Here is a 24077-nt window from a genome sequence, read left to right on the forward strand (position 1 = left end):
TGCCATTTTGCCTTAGTCAAAGGCAAATGTCTAGTTTTGCCTCTAAACTAAAATGGAATAGACTTATGTTTCAACTATGCTTGCAACTGAGGCAAACGTGAATGGAAAAGTTAGTGCTATTTTAAAGCTAGAACCCTGGTGTCTTCGCATTTTCATAGAGACATAATTAAATACACACTGTTAAGAAGAAACAAACATTCGTTTACTAGAAAATAAAATCCATGTTGCGGAGAAACACACATGTATGAAAAGAAGTCTAAAATTTGACAAATAATAAACTAAATCCAAAAAGAAAGATTTCAGTCACAATGGCAATAGGTATGGTCTTATTATGAAGGAAAAAAAGCGTCAGCATGATTTAATCATACTCAATAAATAGGCACTTCAATAAAGTATATATTTACACTGGCTTTCTGAATGCTAGGGCATCACAAAGTAGTATGGCTTTATTACAATGGATGGAAGATGGCAACTACTTAGAACCCAGTGCCAACATGGATTATAACAAATCCAGTGAGTATTTTGTTTTTCAATTATTCATAGAAAATTTAATCCTGATTAAGTATCCTTGGGCAGGAATTCATGGGTAGTTGATGACTGAAACCAACATTTATTTGAAATGCTTCTGTTAATTTAATCTGTGTATATGGCTTAATTATGATTGAATCCTCAATGTAACAGAAATGAATTATATCAGGATTAAAATTCTAGTACCACATCACCCATTCCATTTTCTTTGCCTTTTTTTTTTTTTCCCCTTTAAAAGATGCGAGCCTGCTGTTTTAATTACCTTTATATTGCTATGTCTTCTAAGCCTCAAATACTGTTCAGACCTTCATTACTGGATGAAAATTTTAGTTACATTTATTTAAAAAAAAAAAAAAAAAGGGGCAGATATGAACCCTGTTTTCATTCCCATTAAAATTTTAACCAGTATGAACATTAGTTGCAAAAAAGGCTTTTCTTTTACACCAATAATAAAGGAAAGTTTCTCGCAGTCAGTTGTGAACATGTTACATGTGTCTTCTAGAGGACTCTCCCTCTTTGGTTTCACCCTTCTTTTATACTTACACATACAATGCATTTTCTCTAAAGCATGAAAATAAGAGAATTTGTACTCATCGTTACACATCACGCCAATTTCACAACTGGCCTGTTTCAGACTTGTTTGAGCTTGTGGATGTTTTAAGAACTGCATTTTATAAGATCTTCAAACCTAGTATTGATATAAAGTAAGGACATTTTTTGTGGCTGTGAATGGGAGAGAAAAGATTCATTGTACTTTTCTGTGACACAGCTCAGCACCACATGCCACACATAAACAATATATAATTATTCAAATTATGGATTTTTCCACTCCACAATACCTTTAACAGATTAATCTAGGGACTTTGTCAGACCAAAGGTCTGTGAAGTGCCCCGATATTATCACTCACTTTTCCAGTGAAACCAATGTATCACACACCTGTAACAAAAATACTTGTGTATTTAGGTCATTATTGCACATTTATTAAATAATGTATTCTTCCTAAACATCTCAGAAGTGATGTCGATTTTTATGTCCAGAGGATACTGTTAGTGGCAATGTCACTGATGACAGTGAAGATACTTCCCAATATAGGCTATGAGATAGAAAAAGTCTGTAGAGGATAACCATGGAGATGCACTGACAGAGGATAACCCCTATGGTAATAATCTAGAGACAAAAAAGAGAGAAAAGGAAAAAGTAAGTGAAAAAACCCTAACACCAAACAACCCAAAATAAATTTCTATCAGCATACTGTGTCAGTGCTTGAGGTTTAACTTTAAACCTTTTAATACTGCTGCAGTTACAAAAGATTTGAACACGAATCTCAAGTCCAGGATTCAGACTCTCACACCTGGGTGTTTTTAAATCAGTAGATAGCCCTGGGCAAGTCACATAACCCTTCTGGCGGTCTCTGTTCCGGGGAATTTCAGACTAGCAATTCACCACCCATGCAGTTTCACAAGCAGAGGTGATGTTTAGATATTCTATTCTTACAACAAACAGAGCAGGGGAAAAAAAAGCCTGAAAACACTGCACTAGCAGAGTCATAGAGCTGTGAGGATAGTGATTTATCAGTCTCACTTAGCCAGACTGCTTCTCAGTGCAAGGCTTCATCTGTAAAAGATGTGTAAGGCAGTATTTATCAAATGCAAAAAGGTAACTACTGTTTTTGAGAAAGCAAAAGTCTAAGTTTATGAACAAGAAAATCTTAAAATAGATGTTTTTTCTTAAACAAATATGGTATATATTGATCATGCATTGCTTTACTATATTGAAGTGCATTCAAAGAAGGAAACACGGCTAAATTAACATAATGTAGGAACTGCAGCTGCACACAATGGTTAAACTTGCCCAAATGTAAGAGCAGAGCAAAGGTAATCTCCCTTCAGTAAGCTAAAAGTTTCAAAATATTGCAAAAATTTCCTTTACTAATCCTACCTCTAGAGATCGTCCCCCTGCCCTGATGATGTTTTCATCAAGCAACAATGAAAAGTCTCTTCATTAGTTGCTCTAGGGGGGTCTTTTTTTCCTCCCTAGATTTATTTTTTCTCTCTCTCTTTTTTTTTTTTTTTTTTAAAATCAAACGTGGTATTTCATTTACTATATGTTTTTAGTGGAACCTTTTTCTTTCCCTTGCTTATCCTCTACACCAATAAAAGCTCAGTTTCCAAAAATGCACAGATGGTTATAGCCATAAAGAAAAGATGCAAACTCTACCCTGGAATGAGGTAGTCAATCACCTGAGAATAGTGCACTTTATCTGAACATGGCAGGCTCCACACACTAGTTTTCTAGTTCCCTATATGTTTAAGCAACCAAGAAACCCAGTGAGTCCACCTTTGTTTTTAACTGTTTAGAGCTTACAAACCAAACTACATATTTGGACAGATTTCTTAATCTAAAGAATACAGTTCAGCTACAGGTTCCCTGACCTATTTAGCCACATAAAGCTTTTAAAGGATGAAGACTAAAAAGCAAACAACAACAAAAAAAATCCACTGATTTATCTTTCTACTAGCTTTGTTAAAAGAATCCCCAAGGTGTTTTTAATTAAAAAACAAACAAGCAAACAATAAAAAACACCCCCTCCACATTTTCCTTTGACTTAACAATCCCTCCCCGCCCCCCCCGCCCTTAACCTAGGAATGATTACCCTTAGATGATTCAAGCCCTGTATGCCTTTGTAAAATATGACTCACATTAGCATCAATGAGAGCTGTGTGACTAAGACTTTTCAAGTTGCTTTGGGGTCATAAGATTAACAGCCTAAGAGCATGAGTTTGCTAACAAACACTGAACATGAAGAACAACTACTATTCAAATTCCATCTCTTTTATCTTGCCTGTACATACCTTTTCTCTTTGATATTCTCTGAATATTACAGAAATGGTTGCAAGACATGGGTGGCACAAAAACCAGAGAATGCAGGCCTGAAAGAGAAGATGAGTATAAGTTATAAAATGACTACGTGCCAGTTTAGAAGAAAGAGATGACAGTTAGAGGAACTGCATTTACATTTCTGTCTATTTTATGAACCCATTGTTTAATTTTCAATCAACAGAATGAAAACCACACAATGAAAGGTGGGATTTCTGTTTAAAAAAGCTCTATACTCCTTGTCAAATTAAAATGACTACTCAGAGTATGATGACAGGGTGCAATTTAATCAAATCAGACACTTAAACATTAGCTTTCTTAAGGAGGAAAAGAGTTTAGTGCTTCAGTCAACTGCATGCCACAATTATATTTACAGCAGAAGGGATTAGTTTCCCTGATGTAACCCATACTTTGGCAAAGGTGATATAGAACTCCCTTTTCAGCGTGCTTCTCTCTGCTGTGATGATCTGGTGAAGACCAGCAGCCAGTGACAAAGCTAGGCAAACTCTGAGGCCAATAAGCAGTCCGCTTGCTAAGCCATGGTGTGAATGGTAGCTGTGGTGATTCGTATCTTCAAACTGCTCCCAGATTAATAAAAAGCTCTGGAAAGGAACAACAACAGCAGAGTACATTTAGAATAAACAAGGTTACGCTAAACCTCAATTAATCTTCCCATCACAGATTAAATTATCTGCACAACTGGTCATGCTCCGCTCTGCTTGTTGGAGACCGCCATGTTACACAAAAATCCCCTAGCCTGAACTGCTTTTTGGCACCACCTATTACTCCAAGTGCAACTGGCAGGAACAGAGCCTCACTTCTTGCATTCCATAACTTTTAGAAAGTTTGACAAGTTAAAGTTTCCTCTAATTTGGATAGAAGGAATGTGGCACCTTAGCATAAGATCCAAAATAATCATCTAGTTTAAACAGTCGGCCTACTCAGCAGGAAGCCCACTGAAGTGATTCCACAGAGCTACAGGGAGGTGTCTCCTTCCACCTGAGACCCACAACCTGTAAAGCTTGTTTCAAAGGCAGGCGACTACGCCTTTTCTTTCAAAATCCTAACAGGATTCACTTTTCTTTTCAAAGATGGGGAAGTAAGAGGGTGGTGCTGCTGCCCCTTTTACACAATAGCCTAAAGGCTCAAGCATTCACCCAGGTTGAACCTGGATCTCCCACAATTCCCTTCTTTGCCTAAAGGATATCCAGCTCACATCTCCCACCTCCTTGGAGAGGGCCCCAACTGCCAGGCTATAGGCTGTTCTTGGGTGGGCCACTCTCCACCCCCTCCATTGAAGCCGTGCCATTGTGGAGAAAAGAATTCAACATCAGCTAGGTCAGAAACAGCGAGCGAGCCCGACTCTGCAAGCAACTGGCTCGGAAACCTCCTAGGGTCTAGGAAAGGGAGTGTCACAGGTTCCAAATGCCGTTCCAACATCTGGACGAACGCTCTAGCCGACAGACAACTACACGAAAGATCGTAATCCTCCTTAACTCTCAGCACTACATCCACTTGCTGCAGAATCCAATTTTGTAGGAGCACTGTGAGAAAGAATATTGATAGATTCTCTAAGGAAAAACAGACTACGAAGTGCCTAGTTTCTGAATCTTAGTTGGGTAGAAGGCAGGCGCCTACTTGTTGCATAAAAATTGGGTCTTGCTGAAGAATACTTTTTTAAGACTTTGGGAATGTTAAAGTTATAAATTAGAATACCCATAAAGTTTAGACTCTCCCAGCATCATGTAGCAGCTGAATGGCATTTTAAGACTTGCATATGCACTGGAATCCAGTCCACCTACTGCACACATCTAACTTGCACTTAGGTTTCAGGTGTCTAATGAAGCAGGCTTTCTGAAGAAAGGTAGGCAAATTTGATTTATATGAGTGAGGTAGCTCTGAAGGCCTTCAGAAGCAGACATTGTATGCCTCAATTTAGAAATCTAAATTAGTCAGATTCCTTTCTGAACACATTCAAAGGTTCTCTCACTACATTAACTACATAAAGACTAAAAGGTTACTGAAATTAACTTTTTTTTTTTTTAAATGTGTAATCCACCTGTACCTTCCAAAGGTAGGTGTCCTTGAGTCTCATCAGTCAAGACAGGATCATTTTCACTTAGAATATCCTTAGAGAGTACTCTCTCGCTTTTCCCCTCCCCTACCTAGGCCATGACACAGCAAGTATGGCTGCTGTCATTGCAGTCACTCCTCAACTAGCTGGACGGAAAATGGAAGGATGGGAGAGGGACAGACGTGAAGCATGCACGCCTTGAACACCACTGATTACTAGTAAACAATCTGACGAACATGCTTCAAATGTTCCCACCATAACACTCCATTTCTGGGTAACTCCAAGCAACGTCTTCAAATGATCAAATTACTTGACTGAGAATTCTGTCAAGGAGTAAGACTGAAATAAGACAGTGTTTGGTCAAGTTGTATCTACAGCACTAGTTTTGTCATGGAATTAACGAATTTCTATCACAGAAGTTATTTCAGTCCAGGTAGAACATGCCCAGGCAACAAGCAAGGGTTCTACCAGTTACAAAATCACTGCAGTCTGGTACAGAGCGTTTTCCTTTTTGACATTTACGCTTGGGAATAACCAAAGTATTAAACTTCCCTGAACTAGACATACACTGTCTAAGAAAATTTTAAAAACCCTCCACCTATGTATAGAATCTTCCCAACAAATGCATGCATCTGGGGGGGGGGGGGGGGGAAGAAATATAGGCTGATGGGAGATGGAACTGTGATACTGCTTTAAGAAGAAACTTTAGGCAGATTCCAGGGATCGCATAACCTTAAACAGAACTCATGAGGGTTTGAATTCTCCTTAAGCTACACCAATAGCAACAGCAATGAAGGAAGTCACTTTCATGAGATGACGACAAAGAGCTGGAGTAAAGGAATCATGAGAACAAAGCTCAAATCCTCATGAGAAAATAGCGTCTGACGGCATGGTATGCTCTGGACTAGCCCTTTAAAGACTGTAAACCGTGTAAACAACACAGGAATCAGTTGATCAAAGACTGTGTAGTGACAGCAATGTAAGATCACAGAAGTCCAGCTTCCTTCAGCTTCATTAGATTATTCCAAAATAAGCAGAAGGCAGAGGCATTAGAGGCAGAGATGGAACTGTCAGTGCAGCTCACTGGAAAGTTGGACAAGGTAAATATGTGTCATTGCACTTACTATAAGCTGGGACTGTTCCCACCGGAGAAGAGCAGGATCCTATAAAAGAGCAATCTGTGCTATCGAGTGTTTCTAGGTTATACTGGATTAGGCAATCTGTTCTCAATGAAGGAAGAGCTTTCATGGACAATCATGATCTTGAAGTCAAAATCTCTTTGGCTGGCTATGTGTGAGAAATTAAGGTAAATAAGCCCTGAAGTCCCTTACCTTGACCACAGAAAGGCATACATCAGCTCACTTAGCTGCAATATCAGGAACAAGCTGAAAAAGCACCAACACCAACCTGCTGAAGTGGATACCAGAGACTTTTTTTGTTGGCAGTGAGCAGAACTATGTTTGAGCTCTGAGAAGAAATCAGGGGGGAAATCCTAATTTTTATCCAGAAGAACAACTCTGTTTTGGCTGTAGACAAAAGAATTGTATGAGCTAGGTAGCTGAAGAGCTGACTCGCACTAGCTGTGTCCAACATTAAAGTCAGAACTGCTTCTTCATAAAGTAAAGGAGAATGACCATCTCCTTGTTTACATAATACACTGTTCAAAATGCCGGACTTCACCTGCACATAATTTTGACCTATCCTGGTTCACAGTGGACACCAACCACTGTCCAGTACTGGTCTTCCTCTTCAAGTGCTAGAAGAATGTTTGCCACGAACATCATCCTGATGTTCCAGATATACAAGCTGAACCTCCACATCCATACAATGAAGAAGCAGACGCTATTCTTTTTTGTCATGAAGAAACAATTATGGTAGAACCCCTCCTCCCCTTCGCTATGCCAACACTGACTTTATGGCAAACCAAGGTAACATACTAATCTCCAGTAAAGGCAGGTTCTCATGGGACAGATCATCTGAGAGGCAAGGGGAAGGGGGAAGCAAAAGGGAAATTAAAAGCAGCAGCAAGGCAAAGTGGATTAACTAGCTGCTTCTAACCACATCTAGCATTTGGTTATCTGATGTCATGCAATGCCAGTACAGTAAAAAATGGTTTAGATCCAAGGTCAGAGGCAGAGCTCATTCTGAGCACACCTTTGGGGTGTACCCAAGAACCCCTGTGAAGCGTGACATCTAATGCAGTTAAGATTCTACATCATTTTGGTCAGGTTCAAAGTGATCACCTGTCTTTCTAGAATCATTGCCTCCACTCCAATCAGTCCTGAAAGCTGAAACTGCTCAGGTCTATGGGATGAGAAAGGCCTGCCATCAATAAAGTTTTGAACAAAGTTTGTGTCTCAGCAGCAGAGACTGGAATCTTTAATGAATACAGAGAGGCCTGGGAATCTTTTGTTCTGAGGCTGAAATAAAGAACAAGTTAAGGCAAAGGGAGATGCTGAATGACAGACTTGTCCCTCCTTTGAGATGCTACCTCTTTGCAGCCACAAAGACCACAAGAGATTTGCTGACTAGGAGGCTGTGTCCACCCTACACTGATGGTAACCTGTAAACACAGCCTGGAAAATTGCTGGTGTTTCTGAAAGAACAAAAAGAAAGAATCCATAGCATCAGTACAAAGAGGAGAAAAAACCCTGAAAATTTGCTGAGTAATTTGAACTAGTAGCAGGCAAACAGGGTCAGATAGTGTGCCAGTCAAAAGTGCAGTTAAGTTGAAGAATAACATGTTTTCCCAGGCTATCCACTTTCTTGACTTCCCTGAAGATAAGATGAGGCTAGGTAGTGTAGAATGTCCATAAAACTAACATGGTTCCATCTCTATCTGCTGCATTAGGGTAATGCATGTGGTTTCCAGCACCCTCCACAGCAAGTCCTCAGAACATCTCTGATTATCCATGTAAGTCTGTCCAGCCTCTGGCATGGGAGGAAGCTGGCTCTCCCATAAGAATCTCTGGGAAAGAGCAGGACAGAAAGGACGTTATTCTAGGTTTTTACTCATTAAAAGTGATCACCGATTGCCCTGTTACAGCAGGTCCAACACCCATGTCAATCTAGACAGGCCAGTGAACAACAGACTAATCCAGAGAATGAAGTCTTGAGCTCACCACCTTTAATAGAGGCAATGTGGTCTGGATCCTGCTCCCCAAGGCTTAACAGCCACATTCTGTATGAATGAGAAGAAATCTGGCAGAAGGTATATTTTGTAAGTACTGAACCATGAAATGGAGAACATCCTCTCCAGAAAGGGCAAGGATACTCCTGGTGTCCGGGAACTTTTGCTAGAGACAGCAGACACTGAGACAGGGGTGCTGACGCAATTTTGTGCCAATGCTCCAGTGGTGTGCGAAGAGCCAACACAAGTGTAATGGACCAGTACTGGGGGAAGCAGCATATATGCGTGGTACCTGCCCCAATTTTTACCACAAGTAACAACCAAAAAAAGATCAAGCTGATGATACTGAGCGTCCTTTCTATGCATAGTAAAAAGGAAACAACAAGAAAAACTTTCCACTCTCAAGTGACAGAGTACTAACACAGCTATATGTATGTACAAGTGGAGAGAGGCATGAATAAAATTAAATACTTTAGAAGTCGTCTTTACTACCGGCATGTAAAATTTCTGGTGCTACATGGGTGTCAAAGTAAGGTGGAATGAACCTATCTTTAAATTTCAACTGTCCCATTGACCTTAATAGCCTTTGGTTTATATTCTTAATTAGCAAGAAATGTCACCCCCCAGCTACTCTTAATGTTTTCGCAGTCCACTTATTTAGTTTGGAAGCAGCGCTAATTACAGATACTACTCAAATGGCACAAAATCTTCCATATAATCTCTTCCTCATTACTGTCTCCAGTTTCTCCCTGCTCTTCTCTTTCGCAATGGCTTTCAGATTCTCTTGGCTTTATGCTGTGATTTAAAAAATTTGTTTACAAAAGGCACCACCAGGGTTGGATGATCTCCATTACAATTTACTTTTAAGTTACTGGTTTACTTGACTTTGTAATTTATACTAATGGAAAAATATTTGAATGAAATTATGTGTCAGACCATTTGTGTATTTGCAAGACCAATCCTGCACATGAACCTTTCAAGAACTCCCTTATATTGACTGAAAAGACCATTAGACATCCTGTTTGAGTGGTTCTAAGAGGACACTGAGGATTTAAATTTTTTTTTTTTGTGACAGAGAGAATTTCTCACAGCAGCTTTTCTCATCTTTCCTCTCATGCTGCTTGTTGTTAACCCCCCACAACATAGTCACAACCCCGCAGTTGTACTGACTACAACTATTTATAGGACCACATTATAAATTAGATCAGCAAAATGACTGTGCTGAAATCTCTCTTTTTTTCCCCCCCCTCTCCGATCTAAATTATTCCACTGATCTGGTTTACAGTATAATGCTACAAACAATTGGCACAACCAGGAGTTTGGAAATCTGTGGGAACTTCTTAAGTGGTTTTACTGCTGAACAAAAACATACTGTGGAGCTGCACCTTAAATTGTTAAAGTAAAGAGAAGGTGTTGTTACCTATTAGACATACTGGGTGCACATAATGCTGTGGGTTTATTTTTCCAGTCTTGATACTCCCTCCCTCATAAAATATTGAAATTAGTTGGTTCACAGATCTGTCATACTTAACAGCAGCTGTATATTTCAGTATAAGAACGAATATAAAATACAAACCTGTGTCACAACAACTACCACAGCAATGCCAGTAGATGTTGGAGTGGAATCCCACTGAAGAGGTCTGCCATGAGATTTCTTCATTCTGCCTATCGTCCAACCCATACACAGACTCAACAATAAATACAGCATTTGTATCTGTGAGACTATGTCACACACTATTGAAAACAAAAGAAAAACAGAGTGACACAAAAAATAAAGTTTTTTCCAAAGCAAAGAGAAATGTTCTATATACCCACAAATGAAGGATGAACATTTATGCCTCATAATTTTGATGATAGTTTGACTAGCTGATGTTGCTTTGCCACAAAATGTGGATATTTCGAGTATTTTCCAGTGATCAAACAGATCACTATCAGCTTTGCTCTAGTTATGCTGCAATTCTGCAACAACATGGGCACAGCGCCACATCTTTCCAAATCCCACTCTTGTGTCAAAGAAGTCTGGGCTTCTGGGCAGAGTCCATCTGCATAAACAGACTTATAAACGCTAAAGAACTAAAATCATATGTATGTTAATCACACTGCAAATATGAAACATGATGAAATGAACTCCTCCTTCCTTTGCTCTGAAAGACTTTTGTTCAAAAATCAGATAGTTGCATTGTACTTTAATTGCACTTTGTCTGAAGGATGCAGTAGCTTGCAACAGAACGCACAAATATTTAGGACAAATTCCACTCTCACATACTTAAAGGGGAAAATATAATGAATAACCCTAACACAAACTTCATTTGGAGCAACAACTTGCCTGTGTTTCATTTCATTAAATGCAAACTACCTTTGCCTCATTTTGCTATGTCCATTTTTTGCTCTGTTTGGGAACAATTAACACATGCTCCATAAAGGTACATTCTTAATCACTGTCTCAAACCTGTGTTTGAAGCTGTATCTGAAAAAAGAAAACTTGAAGCTAGAACATATTAAAGCCTTTACTTGTTACCCTTGCTAAAGTACTACTGACAGTAGAAAGAACTGAAGATTTCTTTCTGGGTGATTGTTAGATTTAGACCTGATAAGTTTTTGACTGAAACTTATCGAACAATTTTTAAGTTGGTGTTTGGACTTGAGAGTAAACCGGCTCATTGTACTGGCATAGCAGAGATGTACAAGAAAAATTGATCCTTATATTAGGTAAATTGCAAATTTGGTTCAGAAACTAGAGATTGGGCACTACACATAACAATGCTTTCTTTTTCACTTGATTAATATTTTAGTCCAATTAAATTTGTTCCTTATTTGTAATTTTCACTTACACTATTGGATACAAGAAAAATATTTGTCACAAAAGCAAACAGTAATCAAAAGCAAAACAGATCCTTCTGTTTTTATACAACTGGACTGTATTATAAAAGAGAAATGTACTTCCATATTTACTAAAAATATTGGAACAGAAAACGTTGCCAGTGTACAGAGATTAATATGCACACAGGGAAGCGTGTCAAATGAAGATGAGCTACAATATTTCCCTGACACTCAGCAATACAAGCAAAATATGGATATAAAACAGACTTCAACACGTTTTTCCTGGGATATATTTGGTATTCTCAGAGTTTGTATGCTTAAATGCTTCTTAATGTGTTCATACACCTTTGCTGTTTAAGAAGTGTCAAGAGCTTTTAGTAAATACAAACTTGCTCATTGTTTAATAAAATGAGCAGGCACTGATTTTGGGCAAAATGATCTCGGAATTATTTTACATTGCTAGCTATGGATAGTACTCGCTAGAAAAAATTGTTACATTGTTATGTGAGCTCAAGGCGTGCCAAACCAGTGTCACAAATCCAAGCTAGAGAAATGACTGAGCAAATCTGGACGTTCTCGGGAGCATTTTATTTTCTGTCACTCCTTAAGATAACTTGCCCTATAAGTTATAGCCAGACATCATCTCTCAGTCACATCCTGGATATTGATATTGCGCTTGCTTCAGTGTGGCAACAGTTCAAGTAGGTTCCCAGACAAAATGGTTTAAGACAAAAGTTCAGTACCGTCTTTAATCTTTGACATCTCATACACCTTGCCAGAAAGTAAGAAGGTTGAGAGAAATTTGTAAAGTTACAATAATCCCACAATATCCAGGGTCAGTGTAAAGTCACATGCTACTGAGCTGATACCGCATTTGTCTGATTTCATCACAATTAAGCTTTTTTGTCTGTTCAACGGGCATAGTAATATTCTTCGACTTTTCACATTTCGATCTTATCAAAAGTTAAAAGATCACTATTTGTGATGCTTTTGAGTGCCAGCATTATTTGTGTGATTTATATGATTAACTTCATCGATAAATTAGACTGAGGGTGAGGTCTTCATACATGGTAAAGACTAAATGAAGTTAGGAAAAGAATAATTGCTTGGGATAGTGTCTGAACAGGTTTCTAGAAAGAAATTCTGGCCCTGCTGAAGTCAACAGAAATTTTACCATTTACTTTTAACTCAGATTTCTGTTCTGATATAGGAAAAATGGTAGCATCTTCCATCTTCAAACTATACTACTTGCTATCAGCCATTCTTCAGAAGTGTAACTGACACTGAAACCTTCCACATTTCTATTACTTCTGCTCTTTTATTGTTTTGGAAACCACGAATCTTAAAAAGAGTAGGAAAGGAAAACTCTTTAATTTAAGGAATTCAGCTATTGATTAAAAAAAATTATTTTATTCTTAACCTTTAAGCAAATAAAAGTGGGCTCTTCACTATGATACATACACAGAAAATCTAACATGCATCTCAAGTTCTGGCTGTGTAGTTAACACTGGGTTTCTCACTGTGGAGGAGTTATGACTACCTCCATATTCTCTATTTAATTTAATTTCAGGAGATGAGAGGGAAAGTTTAATAATACAGTTGCTGGAGAGGCTGCAAGGAGCTGCTAACTCAAATGGTTAAAACAAGAAAGAGGCAATTACTGTGGTGCCAAGTGCCATCAAGAGGCTGTTAATTCCAACTGCAAGCTTCTCCATGAACTCCAGGAAGGGAAATATTTTTCTATATAGGCTGTTACTCTCCAAGGCTATCTTGTACCACCACAGTACTACTTTCTTGGGATGCTTCAGGCCAATCAAAAGGCAATGTATTTGCTCAGAAACAACCCTCCAATGCTTCAAATGTGAACTACAGGAAAAAACCCAACGATGTTTAACCCTGAAGAATCCAGCAGCAGTAAATTAGAGCATTTTGGGAAGGGATGTTATAGGAATTCAGTTTCAATGAGAACTCAGAATATCTACGCAGAGTGGAGAAAAATGCTTTGTTAACATCAATTCTTTACACAGGCATTTTCTGCATCACTCTAATCATATAACTTGTGCTATAAAATGCTTACTTTTAAATTATAATCAATGTTAAATTTGCTAGTGAAATGACACACTCCATAAAATATGATTAAGTTTCCTCAAAAGCTTCACTACTCTAGACCACGCAAACTCCGCAAAACCCTTCAACGTACTGAAACGTTTACTCACATGATAAGCATATTTTAAGTGGTTGTAGGATGGAATCTTCAGACAAGAAAATATTTTTAAAAATCCTAAACTATATCACACTTGTATAACTTTAAATACAGTTATTGTAAACATCCAGAATAAAGCCTGTTTTTCAGAAGAGCAACTTTTAGTATTTTATATTAAAGATCCAGTGGTATGGTCCAAGATCGTAATACAACAGGATTTGGTAATGTACTATACAGATTAATGTGTAGGAATATGTAAGAAACAGTAGACAAGCATACTCACATTCTGCCAGACTTCCCATAAAAGGTGCTCCCACTCCATCTCTAGAGTAACTGATAGAAGAATAAAAGATGGTATCTTTAAGTGAGAATCTTAAACGTGTGTTCTCTCTTAAAAGTACATTTAGGCAATGACACAGTTCTAAAAAGTCAGTCCTATGTTTTGTCACAATCACCACTGGAAAGATCATGTACTGATCTTTACAACACAATGTTCTTCAAGTCTTAAGACTGAAAGCAAAAATAAGGAAAGATACCTTGAGAAATGCAGGTAGTTGGCAAAAGCTGAACCAGCCTGCAACAGCAATGCAACTGTCAACACCTTTAATACAGTATGCATAGGTCCACGCTTCTTAATTGTTTGCCATAGGGACTGTGCATATATGCAAGCAGTTACGAAGTATGCTAGGACAAGCAGGAAAAAGAATTCATGTAATCCTGTGAAAAAAGAAATACAGCTTAGTTTTTATAAAGAAATGTTGCTACTAGCAGTAAATAACTAAAACAAAATGTTTTTTATATAATCACTGGGAAACACTTAGTAACTGTCACACAAAAGTGGCAGTACAGATAAAATGTGTAAATCAGACCCTATTTTATCCAAGAAAGTCAGTGAAATTTTTCAGAGAGCTGATTATTGTTTGACCTGACAAAGTATTTTTTATTCAACAATACCTTTTCTGGGTGTAGGAGAAATTCTGTTCAAATAAAAATAGCTTTGTAGCAATTACTACAATAGTATAAAGTGGCATACAGTTTATTGATAAACAGAAAATAATTGTAGCCCATTTGATCAGTCAGAAACATATTTATTAAAGGACTCATTTTTAGCTTTTTTTTTTTTGCTTCAATTTTTAAAAGCCCAATTGAGATGAGAGAAACCCAGAACAGACTTCTGTTGAATCTATTTAACCACTGGGTGTCACTCTTACTCCACATAAAGTAGGTAGTCCAAGAAGCACAGCTGACCAAGAAAGAAAACTTTTACATAAAGCAAAATGGAAAGAAAAATAGCACAGAGAACAATAAGTTCATAGAGTGGATTTTTTCGCACCAATCTGAAAAAATGCCCTAAGTTTTTGATATTATTAACAGAACAGAAGTCCTCTAATTTTCAATCTGGCAGTAGTCTGGTAAAATGCTTCCCTGAAGACCTGGATCCTGGAAGTCTTTTCTATTGTCCGGGAGCTTTGGAACCCACCATATGAGCTCCCAAAGGGTCAAAGCCAGTGAGCTATAAGCAAAAAAATGGGTAAACAGAAGTTTCTCACAAAAAAAATTATGTTTTTCTTCTCCAGCCCACAGAATCAGATTCTGAACAATGTTTTTCCTCCAGCAGCAAAACAATTCTGCTAAAAACTTCCAGCAGCTCCACCCAGAGATTAGAAAGAGAGCAATTATACACATTTCAATATCTAAGTCAAAGAACATTAGAACTGGATGAGTTCTGAATAGTTGCTAGTACTGGAACTTCTATGGCTAAAATTAATCAGTTTGGACATACATACAGTGAAACGGGAGAAAAAGAGCATAAGGTAATAAAGACTCATAAAACAAAAATGTCAGGGCCACTCTGCTTCTCTTGTATACCTATACAAAAGTATGATTTATGACTGAAAAATATGCGTTTTAGATCAAATCTCTTATTCTTTCTTTCACTCTTTCTTCTTCAAAAGACGCACACTGAAGTTGGCAAGGATTCTGCAGATAAATTATTTCTTACCATGATGAGGGTACACATGGAAAATTCTTTAGGAAAATCAACTAGCTTTTAATAAACACTAAACCATTTAGGATAGAAAGCTCCTTCCAGCCAAAGATGGTTTGTGGATGATTCGCTCGAGACCAAACGGATTTAAGAGAAAGTTGCACTGAAACACAACTATAAAAAAAACCCAGAAGGGTAATTTTCAACCTGTCTTTTTTAAGTTTCCTGACTTTTAAGTAACCTAGAGTTGACAGAGAAAATAAAACATATGTACCTGAATTTGAAATACCTAACTTCAAAGATGTTCAAAATGCTTTCTACCTGGTCAGCTGCCCTTAGAAATCCTACATTCTGCTGGTACCATGTCTTCCGTAAAAAACCCTACCATATAAAATGATAAAAGATTACTTGCTAGGGATCAGAAGCCAGGCCTCCTCCTCTCTCACAGCAAACATCTTAATCACAAGGTTACAGCCTCAAGTTCTTTCCTATACTTTCCTTACAGTCCATTTAATTTTGAGATCTCCTGTGTCAGGCCACAATTTCAGTAACTAAAGTGAAGGGTGACCTAACTACAGTCATCTGGAACTATGTAGTTTTTAGTTGCCTGTGTGAAAGAACCAAGAAATGAAGCTAGATCTCTTCTTTCATGCCCTAATATTCTATGCTGCACATCTCTATGGAAAAAGGACAAAAATTATTCCCCAAAGACACGTTTTAAGAGAGTGAGAGAGAGAAGAAATGCTTGTCAGTTCTTTGAAAGTAGACACAGGCATGCAACTTCAGGATTCATGGCAGTGTTGCAGGTTTTAATTCTGAATAAACAGAGGTGTTCCTCTGCAACCGTGGAAGACACGGCATGTAGAGCTCATCCTGTTTCCTACTTGTTAAATCTAAATACGTGCATCCAACACATTTATCAGCATGTAAGCTGTTCAGAGTTCTGCTTGCAAGTGCTCAAAGTCTTCCTACAAAATTAACATAGAGCTGAGATGCCTCTCTAGGAGGTCTGTACACAACTTTTAAGGGCCACATCATATCTTATAGCTGCTCTGCCCCTTGATTTAGCAAAAGAATGCTACTACTGCTTTTTGAGAGTAAGTAAATTAACCTAGAATTCACTTCTGGATAGAGAATTCACCAAATAAAAACTGTCAGCTAAGTTTGTAGCACAATTAAGAAGTTAGAGACAGGTAGGTCAACTTATAAGCCTTGAAAAACAGATTAAGAGTGCTGCTTTCTTATCGATTCTGCTAAATGTTTCAGTGAATATTCTCTTCCTTTCAAAAAGGGAGCTGCCTTTGTTCCCTCTATATCCTCTTGAGACCAAGAATGACAGCAGGGCACACGATTCTAAGCATAGCAATTAGGCTTATTCTGGGTATGTAGGTTAAATGTGTATATGAAGGCAGACTAAGCCTATTGGGCTCTTCCCTTACAACAGACTTAGGTTAGTGACATGTCAATGAGGCCTCCCAGAGCAGTGAAGCTAAGCACTGAAGCAAAGCATACATTACGTTGGTCCAATTGTAGGACTTTTCTTTGTAGGACAATTGTAGAAGTTTTTCTTTGCAGGTTTAAAGACTTAAAATTGCATTTCTAAAATAAAATAAAATCAGGACTGACAAATATCTCATCTAATCTGTGGCCGATGACTAAGATACTTAGAAAGACCTAAACATTGAACTGAAATTGCATTGGCGAAGTGTTATATCATGCATGTACTCGTGTTGCACAGAATCAAATTTTACACAGCTAAGGAGTTTCATGAATTAAATAAGCAAATTAAATCAAAACCAGGGATTAAATTCACATTCAAGCTGGAGCTTACAGTTTCAACAGGGGAAAAATACCTATTACCAAAGATGTCAACGCTATCTTTCCTTGTGCATTATACTTCCAGTTAGGCAAGTTTTGGAAAGTCAGTCTAGAGAAAGGGAAGGATTTTTCTGTAATGCCAGAAAATTAAAGTTTATTCTCTGTGAGAAAATAGAATCTGAAATACAAGAGACTCTGATATCCGTTCCCCAGTGTCACACTTTTCCAAGCACAGTAAGTACTGATTTGTTTGGGTGATCACATCCTTAACTTACAAATCTAATTTTAAGAAAAAAAATCTTACCAGATTCCCCTGCGCTAAAGTGATCTAATGGATTCCCTTCTGCATCTGGGTTTAGTAAGACCATTTCAAACTGAATATCCTCGGATTCAGAATAATTCTCCTCGCAGGTAAACTTGTCTACATAAAACACATACCATGTTTCCGGATAAGGAATCTGGGACACTGTCAGATTTTGCTCTGTGTGGTTCACAGTCACTTTGGAAGAAAAAAAACAAACAAACAGCAGTGAATACTCAATTAGTTTGGTTTTAGAAAACTCATCTCTGACTGAAGATAAAATTTAAATCCACAACATCACATACAGGTTATAAGCTACATACAGTACGAAACAGTCTTTGTTTTGAAAGCCAACCGTAACACCAGAGGCCGGACTTCTCTTCCCGCCTTTTGTTTCAAATAGGTGCAAGCAAGGGTTGGTGAGGATATGTACCGCATTGCATCTCTCAGCTTTGGGTTCGCTGGGAGGGTTTCCTTCTGCCAGAAGCCAGTAACTGCAAAATGTGTCTCCCATGCTTAGCACACTTCCACCCTCTAGTACCATATTGATGGGACTCGCTGTTTTCTATCAGCCAACAGATACTTCTGCAGTATGAAAAATACCTTTGTGAAATTTATTCTACTCTATTTTCAAAAACATTTAGAGCACTGGACAGGAAGACCCACATGCAAGATTGATAAACAATAGTGTGCATGCTTTCAAGGTGCAACTTAGCATATTTTATAGCATCTTTCCCAAACCATAATAGACTGAATTTCAATTGACAGCTAAGGGCAGAGACCATTGTCTAATAAAATTGAGTTTTTCAAATCAGTTTGCATTTAAAAACAACTACGTAAGAGACTGAAGTTTCATCTGCTCTCATTGATCTTACCACTATTTTTTCCAAGAGCAACTATTAACGAATGCACAATCTCTCCAAAATAAACACTTGCTGAAAATTAAATCTGTGGCTCTATACGTTTGGGTGAAACTATAAGAATAGTAAATACTGTTACACTGATTACTGAGCTTGAGTGCTAATCAGCTCAACCATAAATGAAAGTCACCTCTGTAGAAGAAATAACAATATAATGACTGGACTGTAGATTAATACACCTTAATGGTTTAAGATGACAATGGCTAAGGATGAAGAAAGAGAAAAATTTCATTAAAATTCTACAGAACAAACTGTTTGGTTTTTATGCAAAGGCCTTTCTATATGAAAAGGGTGCAAACATACATACAAAACAACCCCTGGCAAACTCATTATCCCTAAATATTTCGTAGACAAAATTTAGAACTAATTTCTAACTTGAAGCCTACCTGTGAAAAACATTTATATAATTTAAATAAACTTGTTTCAATTTCAAGAAGTTATTTTCTGTTTTTAGAAGGCATGAACTGATCAACATTCAGATCCAGGAAGAAACATATGATGTGTCTCTTTGCAGCAATTGTCATGAAGTACAAATTGCAGACAACACATGAAAAAAGTGTTCTAACACAGGCAATCTGTCTTGTGTAGCTAATGGTAAGCATGCATTCCACTCTGGAGCTACATATCAATCAAATATATAAAGTGAAACAGCTCCCTTAAAAAAAAACCGGTATTTTTAAAAAACACAGTTTTAGGATTTCATACGGTGCTCAATCCAAAGGCAAACTGCAGCTGAGAGGGGTAGCTTTACTTTCCATCTGTACTTCAGCTGAGTTCTGACACAGTGTTATTTGCATCGAGCCTAAGGATCACACAGAGCGTGTTTAATCAGTTTTCCATCAAATCTGCAAGCTAACTCACAGGAAATGAAGTAAGATAAAATAAAAATATAACTGATTTTTCCCAAGATCAGCAAACAGATCCAACTCACCCTGTGGTCACATGATTCCTAAACACAGTAGAAAACAGCGACTGCATTGCTGGGGCAGACAGGAGTGGTGGACCAACTGCTAGTCATTTCAGCAGCACCTCGTGTTCAGCTCAGATCAAGTGTAAGGGAACTACATCCTTAGAAGTGACATCTGTATAAGATCTCATTATGACAATGTTCCAGGAGATCAATTTGTTACTCTAGGGATTCTGGCCGCACAGAGGAAATGTATTTAAAAAAGAAGCTGTATTCACTTAAGATATATTTCAATTAAGTTTCTAATATTAATTTAATTTCTTAAAGGAAAATTTATGCTTTAAGCAGGTTTTATAATATTATGATCAATAAATGGTGCAAAAATGATTATTTGAATATGTTTGTCTTCCAGTTACATAACCGAATGCTTCAATGTTTTACTGTTCTTTTAAATTTAGATGGATACTCAAGTTAAGCGTTATCCTGATTAGCTCATCTTTGATACTATACTAAAAAAATTTCTAACACATTTTGTACAAAGTGTGACAGGTTTGCGCTGCTATGAAAATATCCTTTTATTTTTGTTTTCTTGTCTTTGAAAAATGCCATTTCCACAGAATTGAAGAACGCGAGCCTCCTGACAAATGAGAAATGTTCCTCCATAAACAAAATACAACAACATAACCTGTATATTCTGTACCAGTATAATTATCAGCTCAAATATTAAAAACTTTTGAATGAGAGGTTCAGCAATGAATACCAAATTACAAAATTAAAGGGTGAAAACATTAAATGATAATGCAGGCAAGTTACAAAGTAAGGCCACATAACCCGGATTAATTTTCACAGATGACCTTACAGACAGGGGCAAAACAAAACAAAACAAACAGCTAATGATTATGAGGTTGGGGGGGCGGGGGGAGAAGAACAGAGAAAAAAGGTTTTCAGGTATAAAATTACCCTTTTACTGTGTACTTGGGCTACATACTCCCACCTTACAAGCATTCACTTCAGAAGTTTAGAGGTAACTGCAGCAGGCTCCATCAGTTTGCCTCTAATTTTTTTCATCCCACTGCAATAAAAGTCACAATTCAAACCGTACATGCGACTGTCCGAAACATTTAGATTCTCAGGTTCTTCAGTTTCATATTACAATGGTATTCTTTGTAAATTCTTTCAAATACTCAACATAATCTTTTCTATGGAAAAGTTTGAGATTAAAACAAACAAACAAAACTTACTCCAAGCGGAGTTAAAGAAAAGAAAATCTCTGTATTGAATGAGTAAATGAAAACTTCAGCCAAACACGTACCCTTTCTGAGTTGTGTACAAGTGAGAGCACGAGACTAGAACTGGTCATAAAGTTTGGCTGTTTACATTGAAGTCATTATTTGTCAAGGATTATTCATCTTCTGGCAGTATACTAAATCATAACTTGCAAACAAAGTCTTCTGAAATGATGCAAACCAAGCAATTTTATTTCCTTGTAATAATTTTTAATTACAGAAGGCCAAAGTCCTGCTTTTACCTAAGTTGACGCAAAGTCCAAATTCACTGAAATAAATACTCTAAACACACAGATAACAGGGTTCTAAATACAGAGATAACTTAATTTGTAAGGGGGGAAAAAAGTAGCAACTCACTTGTCAGCTGAGCTTTAGAGAACTTCTCTGTACAGCTGTGATCTTGGATACTGTTCTGCAGCTTCTGCCATTCCTGTGCTTGAAACAGGTGAAGTCTAGCTGCTTTTGTCACAGCTACTGCTACGTTCTTGATTCTGACACACAGAACAGCATGGTCACCTTGATATTTAAAAAATAAAATCAACTACTCTGCCTTCATGTCAGTTACAAACAAAAAGCTAGCATGGCATAGATTTTTCAGAAGTGGCAGCAGTATATCTTCACTTTATTTCTTAAACTTTTACCACTACTTCCCATAAAAGTCTTTATACTCTTTCAGAAACAATTTCTATACATCTCATTAATACAATACTGCATGCACGATTCTCTGTGATGGTACTTAAACTTTCACCATAACCCAAATTTCATTAACCTTCTCTACTACAAACAGCCTTCCATCTCTTACCTCTTTTTTTTTTTAACAGACTTCCAGATAACCTTTTTTTATTTCCTCCCACCCCAAATTTTATTTTCTGAAGTTCAAGACAGTGTCTCAATCAGTCTCAATAACTGGTTCAAAGTCTAGTATTTTATGACCTTTGTAGCATGATTATGAGCATCATATGGTAGCTCTTGAGTCTAATACCAGAAGAACTTATGTAAATGAACCTTCATGTTATGGACTGACTAGAGCTAAAATACTTATTTATAGATGACAGATGTCAAACTGATACAAAGAAAATCAAACTTCAAAAGTGTTCTCTAATGTGTCAGTCTACCTACAGGCTGCATCTTGACATAGAGAAACATTTTAGCCATTTTAGAACTAGCTCATTTGACACAATTTATCTTGTCTGGTGATTCTACAATCCTCAAACTTATTTTGATAAGTTCTTTCATTATATAGTGCCATAGACTTCTTTAACATAACAGTATCCTAAATTAAAAGGTAGGATTTAATGGAGAAGAAAAATCAATCAGTACTGCAAGAACACCAACACATTCAAATTTAAGGAAGCTTTGTATGGTTTTTAAACTGTCACAGCAATCTTCTTTCTCACCTAACCTAGGCACCAGCTGGATGCGAGTCAACAGGCTACTACCAGCTTCACATAAGGCTCTGCCAGGAAGGTTTGCCTGTTCAGAGCCAGCTGTGAGATAGTGGTCCTGCAATAAAACTTCAAAAAAGGTGATCTCCTAGGATCTGTAAAATGTTATATGTACTACAGTTTACCTAAGTTGCTGATAAAAGATTTTGAAAAATTAACAGAAGGTTCTAAAAAAAGCCCATGTGGCTTCACTAAGACTCAAAATACGTATAGTTGTGGGTATTCATGCAGAAAGAGGAATATTTCTAAGGAAATATGCAACATCAACTTGTAGAATAAATTATATCTGAACACCTAAACCACTCATCTTGAACCTTAACAGTCTTTTCTCAGATTTAAGCAGTGCACTTTTTTTTCTTTAAATCTATTTAGAGCACTTCTACAATTATCTTCTAGGACAGTGATAATTAGCTGCTTTCAAGTCACTCCACAAGCTAACCCCACCCTATCTATCATCTCTCATTCAGCGCTGGAAGGTCACATTCCAACTCTTCTTGGCTTATGTCACACTTTCCTGTGTCCCAGTAGATTTTTTTTTTTCTTGCAAACATTTTTGTTTTCCTCTCACACTACTCCCCCAGTCTGGGAGGAAGCCTGGGTAAATATGTGAAGTATTATCTTCATGGTCGTCTTCCAAAGCATTCTGCAGAACTCCTCTGCCATTAAGCTAACTGAGAAAGAAAATAGTCTAAGCTACAGAAAGGCTGAGCATATAGGAAAAGCATGCTGACCAGCACAGCCTCGTTATATATGGTGCTCACCATGCTTGCATATATCCCTTTTTGCAAAGTAAAACTTCTCTAGCAAGGAGAATCATTTCCAACCTGTATTTCTGCAGCGGCCATTCTAACAGGATTCTAGCCCGTTGCCAGGCCTCTTAACTAAGAATCAGGAATTGCTACTAACCAGGAATTAACAACACAGGAAAGAAAAGCCACTGGGAACAATCAGGTGAGAACGTACATTCTGACGCACGGCGACACTAGAAAGCCCCAGTGATGTGGAAGGGACGCGCAACGTTAAGCGCTGCCCTCGTCCGCTGGAGCTCCAGGAGAGCTGCACGTGGAGGTCACAACGCCTGCGCTCTGCCGGCCGCCCCCGCCACGTCAGGCTGCGGGGCGCCGGGGGCGGCACGGCGCCGACCGCCCGCAGCAGCGCCTTCCCACTCTCGGAGAAACGGCGACGCCGCCGAGGCAGGACGAGGGGCTGCTACCGGCTCCTCTTCCCACTGCCCTGGTGCAGCGCCGCCTGGGGCCGGCGGGGTCCCGCTTCTGGCCGAGCTTCCTTCCCGCCGCCCCACCCGGCGCTGCCGCGGGCTCCTCAGCGCCCGCAGCGCGGAGCGGACCCGCTGCCCGTCCCGGCGGGCTGCCGGGCCGGCCCCGCCGCCGCTCCCCGCACCCCGCCGCCCTAACGGCTCCCCCGCCGCGCCCCGACGGCTCCTCGCCCCCCTCCCCGTGTCAGGACGGCGGACAGGGGCGGGCCGCGGAGCCGCTCGCTCCCCCCCTCCTTCCCCTCCCTCGGACACCCACCGTGGAACTGGAACCCCGCCACGGGCCGCCAGGGCTCCAGCCGGGCGGCGGCGCTGGCGAAGCCGCCCCGCAGCGTCTTGCCCCCGGCGCCCCACCAACCGGCGGCGCACAGCAGCCAGAGCAGCCGCCACCTCATCCTCGGGCCCCGCCGGCGGCGCCCGCCGCTGCCGCCCCCCCCTCCGCCACCCCCCGCCGCAGCTCGCGCCGCCGCGTCACGTGACCCCCCCACCCCTCCGGGTTACAAGCGGGCG

The 24077-nt window shown here is 38.9% G+C and overlaps 1 protein-coding gene across 2 annotated transcripts; it reads right to left on the minus strand.

Moving 5' to 3' along the window:
* Positions 1-180: 180 nt before the first annotated feature.
* On the minus strand, positions 181-23995 carry GPR180 (G protein-coupled receptor 180). Of its 2 annotated transcripts, none has more exons than XM_087759143.1 (9): positions 23827-23995; positions 21210-21368; positions 17743-17859; positions 14170-14350; positions 13917-13966; positions 10187-10344; positions 3817-4008; positions 3382-3459; positions 181-1696 (listed from the first exon to the last, which is right to left on the minus strand). In XM_087759143.1, the coding sequence occupies exons 1-9, from the start codon at positions 23960-23962 to the stop codon at positions 1538-1540; spliced, it is 1230 nt and encodes a 409-aa protein (XP_087615269.1). In that variant the 5' UTR covers positions 23963-23995; the 3' UTR covers positions 181-1537. The 2 variants fall into 2 exon arrangements, with proteins under 2 accessions (XP_087615269.1, XP_087615268.1); XM_087759142.1 differs by having other exon boundaries at positions 17743-17937.
* Positions 23996-24077: the final 82 nt, after the last annotated feature.

The sequence above is a fragment of the Nipponia nippon genome, unplaced genomic scaffold (genome assembly GCF_047370975.1).
Source record: "Nipponia nippon isolate SJK-2023a ecotype South Korea unplaced genomic scaffold, ASM4737097v1 scaffold_2, whole genome shotgun sequence".
Taxonomy (NCBI): Eukaryota; Metazoa; Chordata; class Aves; order Pelecaniformes; family Threskiornithidae; genus Nipponia; species Nipponia nippon.

What these genes read in the sequence shown, in the direction of transcription:
- GPR180 (XM_087759142.1), bottom strand. Translation starts at nt 23,962, where the DNA reads ATGAGGTGGCGGCTGCTCTGGCTGCTGTGCGCCGCCGGTTGGTGGGGC. An exon ending in AACTACCTGCATTTCTCAAG is followed by an intron (nt 13,967 to 14,169) that starts GTATCTTTCCTT and finishes TTCTTCTATCAG; the next exon opens with TTACTCTAGAGATGGAGTGG. An exon ending in TCTATATCACCTTTGCCAAA is followed by an intron (nt 3,460 to 3,816) that starts GTATGGGTTACA and finishes CTTCTCTTTCAG; the next exon opens with GCCTGCATTCTCTGGTTTTT.